At 37.8% G+C, this 17,536-nt stretch overlaps 1 protein-coding gene across 1 annotated transcript in view; it reads left to right on the top strand.

The window, feature by feature from the left end:
• Efcab3 (EF-hand calcium binding domain 3) overlaps positions 1-17,536 on the top strand; it is a 419,664-nt gene that overhangs the window by 132,821 nt on the left and 269,307 nt on the right. The window contains exons 46-51 of the mRNA XM_076543522.1: positions 2,144-2,248; positions 4,728-4,781; positions 11,685-11,786; positions 13,461-13,556; positions 14,142-14,243; positions 16,721-16,819. Coding sequence (XP_076399637.1) covers positions 2,144-2,248; positions 4,728-4,781; positions 11,685-11,786; positions 13,461-13,556; positions 14,142-14,243; positions 16,721-16,819 — 558 coding nt within the window. The remainder of the gene's footprint in view (positions 1-2,143; positions 2,249-4,727; positions 4,782-11,684; positions 11,787-13,460; positions 13,557-14,141; positions 14,244-16,720; positions 16,820-17,536) is intronic.

The raw sequence follows: 17,536 nt of genomic DNA on the forward strand, positions 1-17,536 counted from the left end.
CAGAAAACCATACCTCTCTCCCTTCCCTAAAGCAGAGAATGATTCTCTTTGTGCTGTACTGCCTCAGAATTTAGAAAGGAGAGGCAGGGCAATCTCAGGGCTACAAATGCTCAAACACTGGGTTACACCTGTTGCCCACAGCTCACTGAAATCAGAGCAGTGCAGAGGTAGGAACAAGGTCTATTCTGTTATGACCTGATTGATACTATGATTGTATACATGGCTTGAAACCCCTACAGGTGGCTAGGGATGATGCTATGCAGAATCCAAGCCCATCTAATTGCTGATATTGGTCTTTGCCTGATACACAGGCAATTTTGGAGGCTTTATCCATAGGTAGGGGACAGGAGCTGGTGAGATCTGCTCAACATTGGGTTGCAGTTACCCAACCCTGAATTCCAAGGTAAATTCCTGTGTTTGCTTCCTTGTTCCAACCCCCAGTAACTGGTTAAGCTGTGCTAGCAAAAGTTTGAGGAGGGGCATGGTGGAGATAGTCCCTTGGCTGCCCACTAAGACAGGTCCCGTGCTTGGTCCATGACCACAAGTCTAATAAGTGGCCACAAGGCTTTGTCCAGTACTATACTCCAATTCTGAAGAGCATATTTAATTTTGAATCCTTTCCCAAGTGGGAGGCATCTCTCTCATGCTGTGCTTTCAGGAAAGGGGTGGTCTATCTCCTCCCTCCTTCCTGTCTTTTCTCACTTGATTTCCTTAGTTCTTGTGAAGGTAGTTGCATGTGTGAATAACCATTCAGACTGGTGATTCTGGAAGGAGATGGATGGAGAGTGTTATTCTGCAGCCATCTTGCTCTGCCTTCTGTTAAAGAATTCCTAAGCATCTTTCTGGGCTCTATTCCTAGCTTTTCAAATGAGAGAAAAATTAATTCCAATGACATTCAAAGTATTCTAGGGAACATACCAATTCAATTTACAGATAAGGAAAGCAAAATGTTGAGTTGCCGAATTTCCTTTCAAAGGAGCTTTGCAGTGAGGCTTCTGTAAGATAAACATATTTAGTATATTGGTTCTAATAAACCATTCACTCACTGTTTTTAACCATCTAAATTAAACAATACCTAACAGTGCCATGGAAATGGTGACAGACCTAAAGTCTAAATATAGAAAATAGGGAATTTAGGCTGAGGGAAAAATCAGGAAGTGGTTATGAAGAGAAAAAAAATATTTGATGGGTGTGTATGAACAGCATACTAAAATTTAACAAAAGACAGACTAAGATAGAGATAGATTTAATATATGTTAAGGAATGAAACTCATTGCTCAATTTTGCACTTATTCTGGCTGTGACTAAAGGTCCCAAAAGGTTAATGGCTGAACTTAACTCTGCTCATTAAAGTAACCCAACTTCTTTTATTTAAAAGAATGGTGTTTTTCTAGTTGACTCATTTTGTTACAGGAAGTTGTAAGTGTTCTCTATGTATATGCGTCCTTGTGTGTAGGTTTGCACGTTGGTTTGTATGTAGATGCTTGTGTGTGTGTGGAGACCAGAGGTCAGCCTCAGGTATTGTTCAAGAACCATTAACTTTTTGTTTTGAGACATGTTCTCACATCAGCATTGACTTTGAACTCATAGAGTAGAGAAATCATCAGTGACTGTTGTTAATATAGCAATGAATGTAGCTTTCATTAAAATAGAGAATCAGTCCTATATTGACTCAGAATAGTTATCAAAAATGCATCCCATACTTGATGTGTACTTGGCGGAGTTCTAGATCTTCTCATGTGACTAACTTCATCCTCACAGGAAGTCTGTGAGGCAGATAAGATCATTTCATACAATGGAAAACTGGAAATTAAGTTAGGTTACTGAAGAAAATTCTATTAAATAATGAATAGTAGAGAAAAATGCTCATACCAATGTGTTCTTGTTCCAGCATAATAATTTTTCTTTTCATCTCAGCAGAACTTCCTATTTCTTATCATAGAAATAATGCACTGGAAGGTGATTTTGTTACTTTCAGAAATTTGTGGTATGTTTATTTTTCCACAATAACAATTGTTGGGAGTAAGCTTAATTCTAGCCATATTGAATATTGTCTTCTTGCCAAAAAGTTATAACTCACATGCAAGAATGAGAGACATTTCAGCATTAGTGAGAACTTCCGTTTTTTTTTCTTTTTACTAAGAGGAAACAATGGACATCAGGGACTTGGACAGCATGCTCAGGAACATGAGTATTGAGCTCACCGAAGGAGAAGTGAAAGAGCTGAAAAGAAACCTCTCAGTTGATGGTAACTAATTTTTGATTTAGAAAAACAATCTTCAGGACTTCTTGAAGTTTATAGACTATGATTTCTGAAACCTAGTTCATTTTGTACTAATAAAAATAATGCATACTCTCCGAAAATCCAGTTATAGACTAAAAGCAAAGGCTGTCTTCAGTTTCTAAATCTAGATCTAGTATAAAGCATTTGTCTATCACTCTAAGACCACTTTCCGCAGCAGTGGATGTTTGGGAAGCAAGAAGGAAAATGAGTAGAAGTTAGTGTGTGTCCTTTCCACACTTCCCATGAGTTTCTGTCTTCTGACTCTGACCTCTACTCAGGTGTATCTAAGAACACCAGGAACTTGCCATAGTCTGTCTCATTAATGAACCAGCCCCCACCCCTAAACCTCACCTTTGCCCCACCCCATCCCACCCTTAACTGTTCCTCCTCCATTTCTATTCAGGGAAGAGCAGGCCTCCCATGGAAATTGACAAAACATGACTTATCAAGTTGCAATAAGACTAAGCACCTCTCCTGTATCGAGACTGGGCAGAGTCACCCAGTATGAGGAAAGGGTCCCAAATGCCAGTGAAAGAGTTAGAGACAGTCCCTACTCCCACTGTTAGGAGTCCCACAAGAAGACCAAGCTGTCACGTGTATGCAGAGTGCCTAGGTCAGTCCCTTGCAGGCTCCCTGGTTGTTGGTTCAGTCTTCTGAGCCCAGATTAGTTGATTCTGTGGGTTTTCTTGTGATGTCCTTGACCCCTCTGGCTCCTACAATCCTTCCTCCCCTTCCTCCTCAGGATTCCCAGAGCCCAGCCTACTGTTTGGCTGTGGGTCTCTATATCTGTTTCCATCAACTACTGGATGAAGCCTCTCTGATGACAGTTGGACTAGGCTATAGTTTATGAGACTAGCAGAATATCATTAAGCATTATTACACTGGCTTTTTTTCTCCAACCATGTTTGGTTCTATCCTAGGTCTCTGGGTCATCCAGCCTCTGGGTCCTGGTACTCCAGGCAGTGTGGGCTTACTCTTGTGGCATGGATCTCAGGCTGGACCAGTCATTGGTTGGCCACCTGCACAGTCCGCACTACCCTTATCCCAACGCGTCCTGTAGGCAGGATAGACTGTAGGTCGAAGGTTATGTGGCTGGATTGGTGTCCCAATCCCTCCACTGGAAGTCTTGCCTGGACGCTGAAGATGGCTGATTCAGGCTATGTATCCCCAATTGCCTCATTAGTCTTTATTCTTTCTATTACTTATGGGAGCTCTCACTTGTCTTTGATATTAGTGATAATTTTGGCGTTGAAATTTTGGTTCTTCTATTTCCATCTCATTCTCCCAATGTCATTCTTATTCATGTCTAATATTCTTTTTTACATACTGTCTCTGGAAATCTTACTGATATTCATACCTTTACCAATTACTTCCATGCAGATCAATTTTATGTAGACCTCTGTCCTATGTTTCAGGAAGGGATATGTGAAGGGCTGTTAGACATTTCTATTGGATATTCCATAGAAATGATTATTTAAAATGAAATTTAATGTTTCCATGTCTGGTCTACTAGTTCTTCATTCACTGCCTCATTCATGTTATCTCCTAAGTTATTAATGGAACATGTTTTGTTCTTGCTCTTTCACATCACGAATTATCTGCTTCACCCATTCTGTAATGCCTGTTCTACCTCAGATTACCATACATAGAATGGAAAGACGGGTGGAGCAATCTATGAAAAAATAAATGTAACCAAGTATTAATAGTCAATCCTAGATAGGAAGCATAAGTTGTTCATATACAGCTCTTTCAACTTTATGGTATTCTTGTAACATTTCAAATTAAATGCTTCTTAAAATTTTATAGTTTAAATGTTATAGTCTCAGGCCACCAAGATGATGGCTTAGTGGATAAAAGGGCTTCCTGCCAAGCCTGATGACCTGAGTTGATTTCTAGAAGCCAGGTGGAGGGAGGAGAAAACTGACCCCTGGAAGCTGTCTTCTGATGTGTGTGCGTGCACATACACATACACACACACACACACACACACACACACACACACACACACACACACACACACAATGTGTAATCCCATGAGTCTTCTTTAGTTTCCTAGTTTTTGCCTACATTTACTCCCATCTTTAGTTAGTTAGAGGTTATGTTTGTCATTATGTATGAGAGGGAACAAATGGCATTTGTCTTTCTGGGCAAAGAGTGATAGCATTCCCAGAATTAAGAATCTTCAGAGAATTAAGCTGCATACATGGCAATTTACATCATGCTTACAAGGAACTATCATAGCCCAGAAAGAATATAATTTTCCCAGGTCCAGAGAATATAGTCTAGTGGTCAAGGGACAGTTTACTAACAAAGAATCAATCTCTGAAAATGAAAGGATTATGCAATCGAAGTTAACCTAAATAATGATGCATGAAATAAAACTTTAGCTACTTCCTGAGTCATTATTTAAAATTCATTTGCTTGAATTTATGTTTTCTTACAGCTAAGGGGACAACTGATCTGGACTCACTGGTGAATGGACTACAAGTCATCACAGGTCAGTGAGAAGTTATATAAAGTAAAGTCTCTAATTCTTCACACTATGCTATACTTTATATGATAAATATTTTATTGAAATATGATATAAAATTATTACATATGCTTATGTGGCCAGCTTAAAATTTATCACCAAATGAACTTGTCCATATTCCTACTAACCTCCACTTAAGACGATGAGGTAGGTGGATTACCAATAATCTAGAGGATCCTAGTTTTACTTCATAGTCATTCTGCTTGGCTATTTGGAGGTAATTATAGTTGACCCTTATATCTATAACTTCTACACACTGCTCCAATCATGTGATCATAAGTATTTGGAAAACAAATCCATCTGTGTTGAAAGTATAGACTTTTAGTATCTCAATAATATTATTCTCTTACATAGTAATATTCTCTCAATTATTTATATGGAATTTACATTTTATTAGGCATTACCAATAATGTAGAGTTGTCTGAAAAGATAAAAGATAATGTGTATTGGTTATATGTAAATGTTGTATCATCTTAAATAAAGGCTTAAAGATCCAGATTTTTATAATATTTTTAAAAAATCATTTATTTTTAATTAACATGTAATAGTAGTACTTACTTATGATAAGTTGATATTTCAACACATGTACCCAAAATGTACTGACCAAATCAGGGTAATTAATATTCCAACCTCTTTATTATTTCTTTATATTTGGAACTTTCTGGTTCTTGTAGCTCTTTATAAAACATAAAATAGGCTATTGTGAACTATAGTCACCCCAGTGTGGAGTACTAGAATTTATTCATTGTATTTATGTTTTGATACCATTATTAAACCCCTATCATCATTCCCCTGCCATGTTTCCTAACTAATGGTCACTATTCTACAATCAAATGAACTTTTCAAGCTTCCATTTATAAGAAAGATGTGCAGTATTTGATTTTCTTATTTGATTTGACTTAATGTCCTCCACTGCTACCAGTGACAGTATTTCATTCTTTATGCCCAATACGTTTCTGTTCTGTGTACCTGCCCCATTTCTTTATCCAGTCACCTGATTTGTTTTCATATTTGGGCTGTTGTCAAATAGCACTTCAGCAAAGAGAAGCATGTGAACTTCTTTGAGACTGTGATTCCATCTTTTTTCAAATATATACCTGGATTTCTATGCCAGCACCATGCTACATTGGTTACTGTAGCTCTGTGGTATGTCTTGAAACCAAGTGGTACAGTGCGTCTAACTTTGTTTTTTATATGTAAAACTGCTGGGCTATTTGTGGTCTTTTTTACTTTTGTGTGCATTTTAGCTTTTTTTTTTTTGAAATTCTTAAATTATGCCATTGGTATTTTGGTCGCGATTGCACTGAATCTATACATTACTTTGAGTGATCTGAACTTTTCACAGTCTTATTGTGTCTTCTAAGACATGCATATAAAAAGTCTTTACTTTTTTTTGTCTTTTTCAGTTTCTTGCATCAATGTTTGATGATTTTTATTGTAAAGGTCTTTCATTTCCTTTGTTAAACTTATTCTCATGCTGAATCTGTCACTATGAGTGAAATTGCTCTCATAATTGCTTTTTCAGAAAGATTGTTATTGGTATATAAAAATACTATTGACTTTTCCATGTTGGTTATATACGCCACAACTTAGCTGAAATAGAAACAATTCTGTTATTGTTTCTAATAACACTTAGCATCATCTTTAGACCTTTTTGCATATAGAATTATAGCACCTGTAAACATCTATGATTTGATTTCAACTCTACTATTTGTAGGATTTTTATTTTTTCTCTTGCCTAGTTACTCTAACACCTATCAAACTATGTTGAGAATAAAGAGTGAGCATGGACAACATTGTCTTATTCCAGATCTTACATGATCTTTCTGATTATTTGGTCAGCATGAGCTAGCCATTGGTTTGTCATAGACAAAGCTTTATTTGAAGTGGTATCCTTCTGTATGAAATGTATCTTTTTTATATGATGGAATACTGAATCTTACTAAATGCTTTTTTTCTGAATCTATTGACATTTGACTGGATGGTTTTTGTTTTTTACTCTGTTAATGTGATGTCTTTGTTATTTTTGTTTTGTTTTGTTTTGTTTCGAGACAGGGTTTCTCTGTGTAGCTTTGGTGCCTGTCCTGGATCTTGCTCTGTAGAGCAGGCGGTCTTCGAACTCAGAGAGTTCTCCTGGCTCTGCCTCCCGAGTGCTGGGATTAAAGGTCTTCGTTGATTTTTATGTTGAAATGACCTTTCATTCCTAGGACAAATCCCACTTGAACATGGCCAATTGTCTTTCTGATGTGCTGTTGGATTTTATTTGCTAGTCATGTTTTGAAGATTTTTGTAACTGTAGTCATTAGAAATATTGGCCTTCAGCTCTCTGTTTTTGCCATTGTAACCTTGTCTTGTTGGATTCCAGATATAGAATTACAAGATTTGCCTTCCTTATATATTTATGGAATAATTTGAGGGGAAAAAGGTTATTAGTGCTTCCTTTAAGGTAGAATTGAGCACTGAAGTTGAGTAGTTCTGGATTTTGCTTTGAGAGGCTTCTCGTCACTGACTCAGTGTTACTAACTCATCTTTGGTCTGTGCAGGTTTCTGTGTCTTCATGACTCAGTTTGGCAGGTTATATGTCTTCAGAAATTTTTCCATTCAAGTTTTCCAGTTTATTGCCATGCAGATGTTCATAGTAGTCTCTAGTAATCCTTTGCAATTGTGATATTTTTAGTGTCTCTTTTTTAGTTTATAATTTTATCTGAATCTTTTTTACTTGACTAGTCTATGTAAAGAATTGCCAATTTTGATGTCTTCTGTAAAAAAAAATTGTTGATTTCACTCATGCTATGTAATGTTTTTTAGTCTGTATTTTGTTTTCTGCTCTGATCTTTGGTTTAGATTTTCTTTGTTACCTTTGGAGTTTGTTTATTCTTTCCTTCCGGGGACCACATGCTTGACCAGGTGTTTTGTCTGCACTCGTCCTCTTTGACTTGGGTGCTGGTGCCTATGGTCTAACTTCCTCCTTAGCAGGTCCTCTGGCTCACGGCCGTGTGCCACACGCTGTGCTTCCACTCACACTTACACATCAAACAATTTTAACTTCCCATTAAATTTTTTAGTGACCCACTGTTCATTAAATAGCATGATATTAATCTGTGTATTTGAATAATTTCCAAAGTGCCTTGTGTTTTAAGGTTCTAGTGTTTGTCCTTTTGCCAAAAAAGATAATATATTGAGAGTTACATTGTGGTGTAATACAGTTCTTCCCTGCAGAATATTCTGTGTGTTGATGAAGATAATGTGTACTCTGCAGCTGTTAGATGAAATGCTCCGTCAGTGTCATTAGGGCTACTGTATCATCTAACTCATGTTTCTTCATTGCTTTCACCAATAATGATATGCACAAACTAAACGTAAAAGGAGAGAAAAAGGTACTTCACACAAATGGAAATCAAACTGAAGCAGGAGTTTTTATACCACACCAGACAAAATAGACTCTAAGACAAAATAAACTCTAAGCCACTACAGTGGCTAGAAATGTGGCTGAGTGGTTAAAAGCACTGGCTACTCTTCCAGAGGACCCAGGTTCAATTCCCAGCACTCACATAGTGGCTTAAAACCATCTTTAACTCCAGTTCCTGGGGATCCAATATGCTTTTCTGATCTCTGTGGGCACTGGGCACACATGTAGTGTATGTGTCACAAAAATATTGCTGGTCTTGGGTTTTATCTGCTTTGGTTTTAAATCCATGTAACCTGTTGATATCTTTGAATCAAGGAATTTATTCCATTTAATTCATGGTAATTATTGATGGTTAACAACTTAACTCATGCAAGGTACTTATGTGCAGCAAAATAGCAGGCCTGGGTGTAGGTGTGTGTCCTGCATGGCACTGTTGTCTCACTGGCATTGCTGGTACCTCCTGCAGTGAGTCCGCTGGGGCGCTCTCTTTCTTTTCCCTCTGAAATATGTCTTCTGACTTGAGAACAAGAGTTACAGTTTCTGAAATTTTTTAGGTTGCTGCCCTGCTGTCCTGTCCCCAGATTTTCATGCCTATAGGGTTCCCGTCTCTCCTTTGCTGGAGTCCAGTGCTGCTTTCCTCAAAAGGCAGCTCTCTATTTGCTGTTGTCATTTCTTTCCTCAGTAAGAAGATGAGCACTAGACGTCGGTCTTAGTTATTGTTTCTAGTGCGGTGAAGAGACACCATGGCCACGGTAACTCTTCTCAAGGAAAACATTTAATTGGGGCCAGCTTATGGTTTCAAAGGTTTAGTCCATTATCATTATGGTGGGACACAGAGGTGTGCAGGCAGACATGGTGCTGGAGAAAGAGCTGAGAGTCCTTTATCTTGATCCACAGGCAACAGGAAGTGCACTGAACTAAGTATAGCTTGAATGTAGGAGACCTCAAAGCCCACCCCCACAGTGACACACTTCCTCCAACAAGACCACACCTACTTCAACAAAGCCACACCTTTTAATAGTGCCACTCCCTATGAGCTTATGGGGGCCAATTACATTCAAACAACCACAACATCTCTATTCAATCATTTTGCCATTTTGTTACTTATAGAGGGTTCAAAAACTACTTCCATGGAGACCAAGAAAGTACTAAACTAAATTTCAGACCACAGAATTATTCATTTTCCCAGTTTTCAGCTTTATATAAATAGAATCACAAATCTATAGTCCAATATTTTTTAATTTGTCCATTACTTTTATTAGTCCATTAATTTGTATTGTCCATTATTTTAATTAGTCCATTATTTTTAATTTTTAGTGAATCTCAGAGAATAACATATGACATAATGTTGACTTTTTAAATTCAACATTGTGTCATATGTTGTTCTCTGAGATTCACTCATAGTGCTGTATGCAGCAGTGGTTTATTGATTTTCATTGTTGTATAATACAAATAAATTATAATCAAATAGGGATCTGTGATGATTATCTTTGCTATATGGAATGATTTTTAATTAGTTGATTGTGCCTGAATACATTTCTGTATATTCCATTGTATAAACATATAAAAATTTGTTCTTATATTCTATTATCAAGGAATTTTTCCAATTTGAGGCAGTTATAGCTCATTTACTGATTAAAAACTACCCTGGCATATGCATTCTGATGAATGTATGTGTTTGATTCTCTAGTCATATATTTTTCTCGTAATGTTAATGTTGTTAGATTTTGAGATAGTCTTTTCTATAAAATTAAAATAGAAAAGTTTTCCTTCTTTTATATTAACTGAAGGAGTTTGTGTTTAATTACATTAAAGATGAAATGTTCAATTACATTACACTGTGAAACATTTCATGTGGGAAGATTTTAAATTACCAGTTATATAATAAATATAAGACTCAACTATCAAGCTATTTTACATTCCTTCCATCACTGTCAAATAGTATTTTGTTAAGACTTTATTCCTTTATTTTAAATAGTGAAATTGCTTGTATAATAATCATAACATTCTTTTTTTTTTTTTGGTTTTTCAAGACAGGGTTTCTCTGTGTAGCTTTGCGCCTTTCCTGGAACTCGCTTTGGAGACCAGGCTGGCCTCGAACTCACAGAGATCTGCCTGCCTCTGCCTCCCGAATGCTGGGATTAAAGGCGTGTGCCACCACCACCCGGCTAATAATCATAACATTCTTATGAGTATTTTAGTGTCTGTGGGAATGGTGGTGATGTCTCCTTTGTCAATGGTGTGCTGTGGGATGTTCTGTATGTCCTGTGGGAGCCTGTTCTTGGGTTCCTCATGGCTTTACCCAGCAGGTCTGCATAGAGGATGATTAGGACCACAAGCCTGAGTGCAGGTGTCTGAGATAGTCTGCACTTGGCTGTGCTGAGGATGGTCTGTATGTCAAGTTGCTCTGTCTGATTGGTCAATAAATAAAACCTGATTGGCCGTGGCTAGGCAGGAAGTATAGGCGGGACTAACAGAGAGGAGAAATAAAAGAACAGGAAGGCAGAAGAAGTCACTGCCAGCCGCCACCCTGACAAGCAGCATGTGAAAATGCCGGTAAGCCACAAGCCGCATGGCAGGGTATAGATTTGTGGAAATGGATTAATTTAAGCTATAAGAACAGTTTAGAAAGAAGTCTGCCACGGCCATACAGTTTGTAAGCAATATAAGTCTCTGTGTTTACTTGGTTGGGTCTGAGTGGCTGTGGGACTGGCGGGTGACAAAGATTTGTCCTGACTGTGGGCAAGGCAGGAAAACTCTAGCTACAATGGTGATAATCTTTATTTGTGCTTTCTTTAACTTGTCTCTTTCTTTGTCATTTGGTACTGGTATTTACTAGTTTTGTTCATCTTTCCAACATTCAACCTTGAGCAATATAAATTTAAAATTTCTTTTCTGTTTTGGAAATCCTGGCTTTGCTTTTATTGTCTGTTTTCTACTATTTTTAGGGGAAAGTGTGTTTGCTGTTCTTTTCTATTTTTTAAGAATAAATCTAAATTATTTGTCTTTTCATTTTTTTTAGCATATACATTTAAGACTAATTTTTCTCAATATATCTTTGCTTTATTCCACAGTTCTGTCATTAGATTAAACATATATTCTTACTTTCACTTGGGATATATTTGATGTATGGTTTATTTAGAAACATACTCTTTATTTTTTAAGCATGTAGACATTTCCTTAAATCTTTCATTCTTGATTTATACCCTAATTACAAACACGAAATTGCATATATATTTGTATCAATTTTACAAATAACCTTTAAGTGACTTGAACTTTAACTGTGAGATATTATTTCATACCCGTCATTATGGTGACAAATTTTCTAAAATTGAAATAATTCCCTGTATCTGAAACTTAATGTTTATTGTTTAGCAACTGTTATGCCTTAGCTCATTATTCATAATTTGGGATTATAATAGTTAGAAAACATTTCATACTTCTCTATTTTTACTCTGGAGGAGAGAAAATTGATGTCAGTGATGTGGAAAATGCCATCAAAGATGTGGAGAGTGAAAGAGCGTCTAGAGAGCGTCTGGAGCAGAAGTCATTCCCAACTCATGGTGAACATTTCCAATAGTAGATTAAATTTCCAAACAGTTGATATGCTTTCAAGAGAGTTAGAGTAGTCATCAATGGAATTAGTCAGCATTACTGATGTCCGTAGAATTATAAGGGAGCTGTGATTATATGCTTAGAAATTTGCATTATCTACTAACCTATGAATAACTATGTAACTTTTATAAATAAGAGATAATAGTAAATATCTAAATCTCAGATACAGCTAACTTTAGTACTTAGAAATGTGTAAATTGTCACTTACTAAAACATACTTATGCCATTTCAAATCATAAATCTTGCCACCGGGGATAAGGAATGCTGATACTTACATTTCATTGTATTGAGCTGTACTGGTTTAAGACCTACAGGGAAAGAGGAGGAGGAAGAGTGGTGTGACTATACTGATAGAGGAAAGGCGAGTGTAGTAGGAAAAAATATGAAACAAGGAAGTGTTTTTGCATTAACCTACTTGGTGTTAATAATTGACACATTTACTGTAGTAATAATTTGGTCTATATATTCTTTTGAGATGGGTACATTCTAGGAACAAAGTAATTTCATGCTTTGCATTTTGTTTACTACAAATAAGGCATTTTGTTTACTTTAGCATGATAACTCTTCTTAGCCATCATTTGGGATATGTATTTCCTAATAGCTAATGGAGATGTGTATAAGAATAGGTTACAACAATGTGTGAAAGTTATTGAAAGTGAAGTAAATACAAATCAAGAGCCCAGATTAGAGCTGGAGAGATTGCGTAGTAGTTAAGTACACTAGCTGCTCTTCCAGAGGACCCAGGTTTGATTCTCAGCACCCATAACTCCAGTTCCAAGATATCTGACCCCCTTTTCTGTCCCCCACAAGGACCAGGCACATGACTGGTGCATAGACATCCATGTAAACAAAACACCCATATTCATAAAATAAGCCAGATTAGCAGAAGTGCTTTGCTTTGCCTTTGTTCTTTCTTTCTGGTTAATTTTGTTGCTGTCAGTCTCATTATTTATATAATTAATTTTAATATTATACTGCATTGCTTGTACTAAGTGATTTCCTCTTTTCTTTTTAAAAGATGTTCTGTTTATTTTAGGTGCCTTTCAATGTCAGCCGTAGAGGTAACAAAACTGACATAGGTATCACAGCTGGAGAGAAGGAAACAAACTGTTGAGAGTAGCAGCTCACGTGGCTTGAGGTTTAGTGACCAGACAAACCCTACCATTTGTTCAAACATTTATGCTACAACTTTGAGATTGGCTATCTAGCTGCTATAGATAACCTTAGTTATTTCATAGTTCTCTTTTGACATATAGTTGGCCGTTTGTTTAATTTCAGTATTAAATAAAAGCAAACAGATTGATTTCAGTTTATTAGTAACTCCCTCAAACACGTAAGGACCTTGCTTGAGGTACTTTTTTTTTTTCCCTGAGACAGGGTCTCTCTGTGTAGCTTTGCGCCTTTCCTGGAACTCACTCTGTAGACCAGGCTGGCCTGTAACTCAGAGAGATCCGCCTGCCTTTGCCTCCCAAGTGCTGGGATTAAAGGCGTGCGCCGCCGCCGCCACCACCACCCGGCTGAGGTACCTTTTTTATAATGATATGAGAACCATGATACATAGAGATTTACATTTATTTTATTTTGACTGTATTTCAACCTCCTCATGCCACTGTCTTTTGTAGGAATGCAAGTGGATATCAGTGATCTTGACAGTCTACTTGGAAACATGGCTTTCAAACTGACACCTGAGGAATCAACCTCAAAGTTACCAGATTATGGTAAATGACTCCATAGCACTGTAGCCACGAAAGAACTGGGGCTTGAAGCTAATGTTTTTGACATAACAAAAAAGAATAACCTTTTCCTTTTCTTTTAGTAATATAAAGTGATGTTTTTCACTATTTATTCATTCATTCATCAAGTTTATGCTGGGCACTTAATAGCCATACATGGCTATGTGTATTTGCATAGTACTTACATTGCATTAGGTATTAAAGTTAATCTGGAGATAAATAAAGTATTTAGAAGGATGCATATAGGGTGCATCCAGTATTGTGCTATGTTCTAGAAGGGGTTTGAGCAGCTCTGTGTTTTGTTTTCTGCTGCTAGTCCTGCAACCAGTCCTCCATGGAACAACTGGATTTACAGTTACATGGTCTTTTGCTTCACCCTTAACCCATAGGTCATTCTAGAATTCAGGAAAGGCTTTCAGGATCCACTGGGCATATACAAGGGTTGAGTCTCTTTGTCTAACACTAAAATGTAGTGTGTGTGTGTGTGTGTGTGTGTGTGTGTGTGTGTGTGTTAGTAAACTGTGCCACATGATGCACAATATTTCCAAAAGTATTTCTTTTGTTTTGAAGGAAGACGTGTTGGTGTTGACATGAAAGAAAGTTCTCAATATGAGGAAATGGAAAGTAAAATTAAGGAACCCTCGGAATTGGTGAATAACCTGCCCATTGAAGGTGAGACTAAGAAATGACAAGTCTTTTTTTCTTTCAGCAGAATTTGTTTGTTTAGAAGATTTTCTACAGCTCAATTCTTTTTTATTTTTAAATAGCTAATGTATTGACTTTAGTTTTTTTAAATATTTTGTAACTTTCATACATGAGTACCATATATTTTCATCATATCTACCCCACCTCTCCTCATCACCTCCTGTATGCCCCCTTTACCCTCTCTTATAGTGATGTCTTTATGATTATATATATATATGCATATATGCATGCATGTGTGTGTGTGTGTGTATGTACATGAATGACCTACTGAGACCAGCTAGTGTTGTCCATATGTAGTTGGGTGTAGGGTTGACCACCTGGGGATGGGTAGCCTAGCAGAGGGCTTATCCTTGAAGAAAACCATCTCTCTTCCCCCAGCAGTTCTCAACTGCCTAAAGCTCTTCAACTAGAGGCAGGCCTTTGTGTGCTCTTCCGCCATTTGTGGCTAGAATGTAGACTGGTGTGATCTTGTGCAGGGACCATATTGTTGGGGTTTTCCTGGGTACGACATCCCTGTCATGTCCAGAAGACACTATTTCTCAATGGTCCTCCTGGTCCTGTGGCTTTGTAAATCTTTTCTTTCCTTGTCTGTGAGATTCCTTGAGCCTAGCGTATAGGAATTGTGTTATCAATATCCCATTTGGGAATAGGCACTCAACAGTTGCTTATTCTCTGCACTTGAATTTACTATGGTTTTCTGTAATAGCTTCTGTCTGCCGTGAAAAGCATCTTTTTTGGTGGGAGAGTGAGAACCATACTAAGAAATGGTTAGAAGGCAGTTAATCTGCATCTGGTTTTAAATGGTTATAGTAGGTTCTCCTCTAGAGCCTCTGGCCTCTCCAGCCATCGCCTCTTGGTTAGGCAAGAGGTCCTTCCTATTACGTGGACTTTAAGACCAATCAGAGAGTTCGTTGGTTACTCCTGATATTTTAGTGCCACTAGTGCACCACTGGGCATCTTTTGGCTGGACCAGTAGTTATTGCAATTTGAAGGATCTGCAACTGTGTAAGATTGTGGATGACATTTCCCCTCAGCAGCTTTGTGACACCTTCCAACACCATTAAAAGCTAATTGGCACCAAGTGGTGGTGGCACACACCTTCAATCCCAGCACTCGGGAGACAGAAGCAGGTGCATCTCTGTGAGTTCGAGGCTAGCCTTGTTTACAGAGGGGATTCCAGGATATCCGGGGCTACACAGAGAAATGTTGTCTCAAAAACAAAAACAAAACAAACAAACAAAAAGCTAGTCATCAGTGCGAAGGCTTCGGAGTCAGTACCAGCTTGATTTCCCCAAGTCCTTTACCATACAATCCTGTTTCCTAATTAAGTAGAGAATCACTCAAAAGAAACTTTTAGGAGGCATTATTGTTTTATCTTAAGAAGTACTAAGCCAGGCGGTGGTGACACAGGCCTTTAAACCCAGCACTTGGGAGGCAGAGCCTTCAAGAATCATGCCGAGTTCCTGCTTTCCCAGACATGTGACATTTTGTTCACCTTCTAAGTCCAAAGAGCCTTCTCCTCTCTTGCAGAGGGATATTTCAATTCTGAGCAAACTGCTATCCAACAGAGTGTCCATGTGTGTGAGTGTGACTGTGCACAAGCAGGTGTTTATGCTTGTGTGCACACGCAGAGGCTAGAAGAGAGTGCAGGGGGATGGTTCTCTATCGCTCCTCACCCAGTCCTTTGAGCAGCTCCGTGAATCAGAGGCTCACGTTTTCTCGGGTAGGCTGGACGCCAGCAAGCTCCAGAAGTCCTCTTGTTTTTACCCTGTTCGGAACTGGGGTTTCAGGTGTTTATGGGGGTCCAGCCAGCTATGTCGGTGCTGGAATCTGAATTCTGGTCTCATGACATTGTAACAAGAGCTGTTCATGGCTGAGACACCACTCCAGCCGTGTTGTTCATTTTATCAGCAACTTCTTTCACTGTGACAGTTTCCAGTGCAGAGAAGCGTCAGGGAAAAGAAAACAGATAGGAATCAGGAGAAGAGAAATGAGATTAAAAAAAACTTAAATTGAAAAAAAAATCAGGTTAAGAGACATACAGTCCACACTGCAGTTAAGGATTAACAGTTACTCCATTAAAAAATAAAAAGCCTGGAAGCTCAGGTGACAGATGGTAGTTTTTTGTTATGTCTAAAAGTATAAAATCTGTGATTATTGTACTCTAAACCACAAAATACACTTGTGCTTTACTACCTCAGGTTATCCCAAAATAAGTTAAAAGGAATAGGTTTTAATTTACCTATCATACTGATTTTTTTTCTGGATAACTAGAAAAGCCAAGTTAAAGTTCTGATAGTCCTATAAAAACATTAAATTACAATAAAAAGATAGAAATGATAGATCTTACCTTATTAACACTCAATCAAGTTAATAATAGCCAGAAATGAATTATTTAAAAAATAATCTGTCTTTTTTACCTTCCATTCCTCTTGCTTTCTAAGGAAGAAAAATTGATGTGGGCCGTTTGGACAGCATTCTGGGACAGATGCAGATTAAACTCTCAGACAAAGAACTCAAGAAGCTGTCAGATAGCCTTATAGGTGAGTGTCACAGAAACGAGTCCCCTTGAAGAGTCTGTACCTGCGACCATGAATACGGGCTCTCCAAACCCCGTGTGCTCTGTTCCAAAAAGACATTTTGCAGAGCTTAGGGAAGCATTTATCCCTAATATGAAGGTAAGTCTTAGTTTTCATTAAATAACAAAATCTTCAAGAACAGCAAGAGAGAAGGATAAAACTGTCTCCAGCTCTTTGTTTCATTTAACACTTATTTCCTATATCCTGAAAAAGTTCAGATTTATTTATTTATTTATTCATTCATTTACCTTTACATGTGTTGTGTATACTCATGTGTGTGGATATGTGTGTGTGTGTGTGTGTGTATGTGTGTGTGTAGATTTGATGCATATGTTTGCACATACTTGTGGTAACCAGAGGACAACCTTGGGTGTTGTTCCTCATGTGCTGTGTACCTTATTTATTTTAGGATCCTTAAAAAACATTTCTTTTAGATTTATTTATGTCACGTGTGTGGACTTTTGCCTGCATGTATGTGTGTGCCTACGGAGGTTGGATGGGAGCATCAGATCCTCTGAAACTGAACTTACTAGAGCTTCCTAGAGCTTCCTAGAGCTTCCTAGAGCTAGGAATGAAACCCCAGTCTCCTGCAAGAGCAGTAAGTGCTCTTAACCATTGAGCCATGTCTCCAGCCCTCCACCTGTATTTCTAGGCAGGTCTCTCACTGGGCTGCAAGCCTGC

Source organism: Peromyscus maniculatus, chromosome 8, assembly GCF_049852395.1.
Source record: "Peromyscus maniculatus bairdii isolate BWxNUB_F1_BW_parent chromosome 8, HU_Pman_BW_mat_3.1, whole genome shotgun sequence".
Taxonomy (NCBI): Eukaryota; Metazoa; Chordata; class Mammalia; order Rodentia; family Cricetidae; genus Peromyscus; species Peromyscus maniculatus.